The 5,858-nt window shown below is 37.5% G+C and overlaps 1 protein-coding gene across 3 annotated transcripts; it reads left to right on the plus strand.

Annotated features, from left to right (window-relative positions):
• Positions 1–787: 787 nt before the first annotated feature.
• On the plus strand, positions 788–4,970 carry LOC109816633 (rab GTPase-activating protein 22). 3 transcript variants are annotated; one of them, XM_020381707.3, is made up of 7 exons: positions 964–1,105; positions 1,212–1,258; positions 2,213–2,274; positions 2,599–2,734; positions 2,819–2,868; positions 3,104–3,157; positions 3,293–4,970. In XM_020381707.3, exons 3-7 carry the CDS (start codon positions 2,267–2,269, stop codon positions 4,536–4,538), a joined length of 1,494 nt encoding a protein of 497 aa, XP_020237296.1. In that variant the 5' UTR covers positions 964–1,105; positions 1,212–1,258; positions 2,213–2,266; the 3' UTR covers positions 4,539–4,970. The 3 variants fall into 3 exon arrangements, with proteins under 3 accessions (XP_020237295.1, XP_020237296.1, XP_082933083.1); XM_083076957.1 differs by lacking the exon at positions 1,212–1,258 and having other exon boundaries at positions 975–1,105; XM_020381706.3 differs by lacking the exons at positions 1,212–1,258; positions 2,213–2,274 and having other exon boundaries at positions 788–1,105.
• The last annotated feature ends 888 nt before the right edge of the window (positions 4,971–5,858 follow it).

Here is a 5,858-nt window from a genome sequence, read left to right on the forward strand (position 1 = left end):
CTTGAGATTTGTTCTATCATAATTCATAACTTAACTCATCTAAACCATTTTGTAAAAAAAAAAATTATTCAGCCACAAATTATCATACATAATAAATTTTTTGCTAATTGTTAAGTGACTTATGATGTATGATTACTAAATTTAAAAAGAAGAAGTTTTGCAAAGGGTGAAAGAAATTACATTAGGGATGTGTAGTGTAGTGTAGGTATGGGTATGCAGCATTTAATGGGAAATAAAGGGTGTGAGGCGATGATTAGATTAGATTAGAAGGCAATTCATTAATTAATGGAGGAAAGAGGAGATAATCTTGTTGGCATAATTTGCCATTATTAATTAATTGAAACCTCCGGCTGTAGTAGCTAGGAAGATTGAGATTAGTTAGTTAGTTTGAATGATGTGATAAGGAGAGAAAGAAACGACAGCGTTTCGCACTTCCCTCCGCTATGAAAGCAAAATGCCCAAAGCATGTAGATTAGATTCTGCTTTGGTTTCGTTCTCCTCTTTCACTCTTCAATTCTTTCTCTCTTTTTCTTCCTTCCACTCTCTCTCCACTCTCAAATTCAGGAACACCCAAACAGGGATCACACAAAGGGCATTCTCGTAATTTCACTCCCCATGCTCACATCCACTCACTTCACCACCAACCACGTCACTCCCTTCGTCTCCGGCGCCGGCCGAGCCACCTTCTCCGTTATGGCCGCGCCCACGCTCACTCCGCCGCCGCTCTTCACTGCCATCGCCGGCCTTCTTCTCCTCGCCGTCTTCGTCTACGGCGCCACTAGGTAAAAACCTAAGACCTCTCTCGAATGAAGGAATTAGAGAGAGCATCGCAATCGCAAACGCGAAAACCCTAGCTACTGGATACTGTTCACGGTTCCGATTTTGTTACACTGAAAAGGAAAACAAAAAGTGTATATAGAAGGAAGTTATAGATGAATCCCCTTAGACGAAGTCACAATACTTCTTCGTCGTCTTCGAATTCCTCTCCCTCGTCGTCTTCGTCGCAATCGTCGTCGTCGTCGTCCTCCTCGTCGTGGATCCATCTGCGATCGGTTCTATTCGTTGTCACTTCTTCCTCACCAGCTTCTTGTTCGTCCTCTGATCGGTGAGTTCTTCTTCCACTCTCTTGCTCTCGCTTCAGTTATTTTTTTTTTTGAGCTTTTTTATTCAGCGCTGAGATTTTTGTTACTTTTGTGTTTATTTCGTGCCAGATCTCCACTTCTGCGCATCCACAGTGTTGCTATCAGTGTCCGCTTAGGTTGATCGGCTTGTGTGTGTTGCGTTTTTGTGCTTCGCGCTTCCGTGTTTCTGTTTTGGTTCTCTTTGTTCCGCAGCATTTCGGTCTGATTGTGTGTTTCGCTGCTTGAATCGTTGATTTGGTGGAATTGCAAACAATGTTTTTTTGAAAGTTAATGAAATGAAATTCCTGATTTGTCTGTGAAATGAGAGGGGGAGTTGAGGGGGACGAGGTTGTGAGAGGGAGACAGATCTCTCTTTCGGTTTTGGTGGAGATTTCTTTAATCTGAAGTTCCTTCCCTCTTGCCTTGAACTTTTTGTCCTCTTATTCCTTTTCTCATGTCAAATCAATGGCGTGTGGAGACACCACCCGAGCTTAGGGAAAACGTTACTTAATGGTGATCTTGATTGGTTATCAAAACCCCTGTTTGTCTTGTTTGTTTCTTCCCGAGCTATAAAAGGAGATCTGTGCTAGAGTATGTTTAGTGAGTGTGTTCATTTGGAGACTGAAAATATTTATTTTCCAACCCTAATTAAATTTTTGTCGTTTGTCAATCAACCTGCTGCATTAAGTATTTCAATTTCAAGCTTTAATCTAGATATATTGTCTGAGGGGTGTCAATGTGTTCAAGTTTTTAAAGACAAATTTGGTTTTATTTGTCCTCTTCATTTATTTATTTATTTTTAAATTGCATGCCCTTAAATTCTCACTTCTTCAATACTGAGGTTAAACATTGAAACAGGCAATGGTGATGCTGTAATCTCATTGGAATTCGAAATCAACTGTTTTAATTTTCTAAGGCTGTGTTGTTTAAATTTAGCAGTACAGAAAGCAACAAATATGTAATATTGGAATTTCTCAAACTTGATATAATTCAGTTTCAATTGTAAATTTATTTCTGTATATTGTAGTAATAAGTTATTAATTATGAAATTGATGGCTTCTAGTACTGAATGCATTTAATTGTTTTGGCAGGAAGCAAATAAGTTAGTTCTACATTTTACTCTGGAATCCCTAAGCAGTAATGAAATGAAAATGTATGAAATTTGTGACAGAATGTCATGCACATAGTTTTCTAGTTTAAATTACTAAAACCTGGATACACTTGCTTAATTTTTTTCCATGGAGAAAGAAGGAAGCCGCAATGGCTTGAAAAAAGTATCTGTTATACTGCAGCACTGTGATTTGCTTCTAATCTGGAAGAATATATATTTTTTCTGTACCTTATCTCTTCCCTAAATTTCTTAACTGATAGGTGTCTTCTTTCTTTATTTGTAAAATGATTGATTGCTGTCTATTATCTATTCTAAAATTGACATACAAGCAGTAGTGTTCAGTAATTCCTTTTGGTAAAATTTCAGGGGCCGTCTTAAATCACCATGGTCACGCAGGAAAAGAAAACATGTCCTTTCACCTCAGCAATGGAAAAACTTGTTTACCCAAGATGGAAGAATACGGGATGGTGGAATTAAGTTCTTGAAAAGAGTTCGCAGTGGAGTGAGTTTACTAATCTGCTTATATAGATTTAAAATTTGTTGATTTGGTGTTTTTCTGTGAAATTGATTTCATTATAAAATGCAGGGTGTTGATCCTAGTATCAGAGCTGAAGTTTGGCCATTCCTACTTGGAGTGTAAGCATGCTATCTTTTATGTTTCATAATGATTACTTGGTTGGGAAAAACCTTAATCATCTCTCATTTATAATAGCCCAAATTTGATTCTTTGCTTGATGTCATATATTAGTAGGTTATTGGTTACCTTCTCCCTTATTTATATCATTTGAACTTTTTTCCATTCTTTTCTACATGTATTCATTTATGTATACAATCTGTTCTATGGTTACTGATTACATATTCAATTGTACAGCTATGACTTGGAAAGTACCAAAGAAAAAAGAGATGGTATTAAAACTCAAAATAGGTAAGCATATACAAAATTCTTGCTCAATCCATAATGTTATTCCAGCATTTAAATCTTTATCTTGTGTGTAGTTTCCTTTTCTGTTTGTTAATTTTTTAGATAATGTTAATTTTATGCTTCATCTTTTAAATGCAGAAAGGAGTATGAGAAACTACGCAGACAATGCAGGCAACTGCTAAAGCACAGCAATGGAAGCTTTAAGTTAAATGAGATAGGTGAAATCAGTTATGAAGGAGATGGTGGGAGTTTTATTCAAGATTATGGCTCTCCTAGTTCTGAAGATGCAACAAGTGCCAGGGAATCACTTTCTAGTGAGGATCGGAGCCCAGATGTTGAATCAGATGATCCATCTAGTGCCCTGTTGGAAGGAGATGATGTTCCAAACATCAGCAATGCTGATGCCTCCGCACTGGATACTGATTCTACTGATTCAGACTCCTCAGAAGGTCCTGAGATAATTCAGACATTTCCTTCTGATGATGGTCAGGAAGAGAACAATTCCAAGACCCCCAAGGAAAATTCTTCTCCCTCCTTAATGAAAGTCCCATCAAAGCTATGGAGTAATGAAGATTTTGCCACATGGCAAAGGATCATCCGACTCGATGCTGTACGTGCCAACGCAGAATGGATGCCATACTCCCCTTCTCAAGCTGTTGTACCTGACAGTAGAGCACATCGATCTGCTGAGGCTGTTGGCTTGAAGGATTATAGTCACCTAGATGCCAGCAGAATCTTTCATGCTGCTCGACTAGTTGCTATTCTTGAAGCATATGCTTTATATGACCCTGAAATTGGCTACTGCCAGGGTATGAGTGATCTGCTATCTCCTATAGTTAGTGTTATACCAGAAGATCACGAGGCTTTCTGGTGTTTTGTTGGATTCATGAAGAAGGCTCGGCAGAATTTCAGGCTTGATGAGGTGGGTATTAGGAGGCAACTTGATATAGTTGCAAAAATTATCAAGTTCAAGGATGGCCACCTGTTTAGGCATTTGCAGAAGCTCCAGGCAGAGGATTGCTTTTTTGTGTATAGGATGGTGGTGGTATTGTTTAGAAGGGAGTTGACATTTGAACAAACTCTTTGCCTATGGGAAGTGATGTGGGCAGATCAAGCAGCAATCAGAGCAGGTATTGGGAAATCTGCATGGAGCAGAATTAGGCAGCGTGCTCCACCCACAGACGATTTGTTGCTTTACGCAATAGCAGCTTCAGTTTTACAGAGGAGGAAATTGATTATTGAGAAGTATAGCAGCATGGACGAGATCATTAAGGAATGTAATGGCATGGCAGGACACCTTGATGTTTGGAAGCTGCTGGATGATGCCCATAACTTGGTGGTGACCCTTCATGACAAAATGAAAATAGAGGCATCATTCCGATGACTGCAGTAGTTTATAATATGGCCAAAAGATCTTCACTTTGAAGCTGCTAGATGTTGAATTTGTGTTGCAACAACCAAGTCTGCTGAACTTGCCACTGCTTATTTACGAGGCTCTGGTTTCGACAATATTGGCTAGATTTTGTTGCCATCGCTGCCTGTTCAAACTTGCTTGCCACTGCTTTATTTACGAGGCTCTAGTTTCCACAATGTTGCCTTAATGTGGGCATTGAAGTTGGCTAGATTTAGGTGGCATCGTCTATTTTTCCTTTCTTTTCACGTTGGCTCCATCCTTTTCTTTTGATTTCTTTTATAATTCTGATTTGAGACACATCTCGGAGCACCTTTGCGAAAAGCAGGAGTGGTAGGTGCATGTAACCGTTAGAAGAGGCTGAGATATTGTCGACAATTATGAATGTTGTCCTTTTTGACTGAACCTGAACTGTCATGAGTCCTTTTGACTCTTTTAGCTGCTGACCTAGTTGCGTATCCTGTGAGTTTTGAGGGATGGATGGGTATATTTAGTTGCTTGAGAGGCACTGGTTAGCCCAATACTTTTGGCCTGCATAAATTCCCAACGTAGCTTTACTTGAACACTTCCACTTAATCCTATGCTCCGCTAGCCATCTCATATTCTTGCAATCTCATTTTCTTCTTCAAATTAAGAATACATTTGACGCATTTGAAATTTAACAATACATTAAATAAATGTTAAAAGTCGTAGGAAAAAACAAAATTTAAGTAATAAGCATGCTTTTTGTTTAAATATATAGATTAAAATTTTATACTTTGTTATTAGTTGAATTTATTTATTGAGTTAATTATTTATATACTGTCAGTGTAAAGTTTTTTTATTCTGATAATTAATTATATTTTTTAATTGTGTTATGCTATTGTTAAAAATAAATGTTTATAATGATATGACATAACTAAAAGATATAATTAGTTGTTATTGTGAAAAAATTTTACACTGACAGTGTATAGGTGATTAATTCTTATTTATTTGTGGTGGGGAATGTTTGAGGGCCAGTATATTTGTTTTTTATTGTACTGCCCCCTGTCCATAGTTTTATTGAAATAAAAAAAAACGTAATAGAATGGATGCTCGGGAAGGTTTTCTTTTAGAATTTGTTTTCGACTCCTCGTTGGGGGATTTGGGCTCATTTCCAAAAGAAAAGCCGGTGTTTGTTAATCGCATCAAGGCAAATGAAATAAAGGAGAGTTACATGTCCACAATTAGATTCTAATTTTATTTTTTAAAAATAACCATACATTACAAAAAGAAAAAAAGAAAAACTACTCACCATTTAATTAAAAATAAAAG

This window comes from Cajanus cajan, chromosome 6 (assembly GCF_000230855.2).
Source record: "Cajanus cajan strain Asha chromosome 6, NIPB_CcT2T_4, whole genome shotgun sequence".
Classification (NCBI taxonomy): Eukaryota; Viridiplantae; Streptophyta; class Magnoliopsida; order Fabales; family Fabaceae; genus Cajanus; species Cajanus cajan.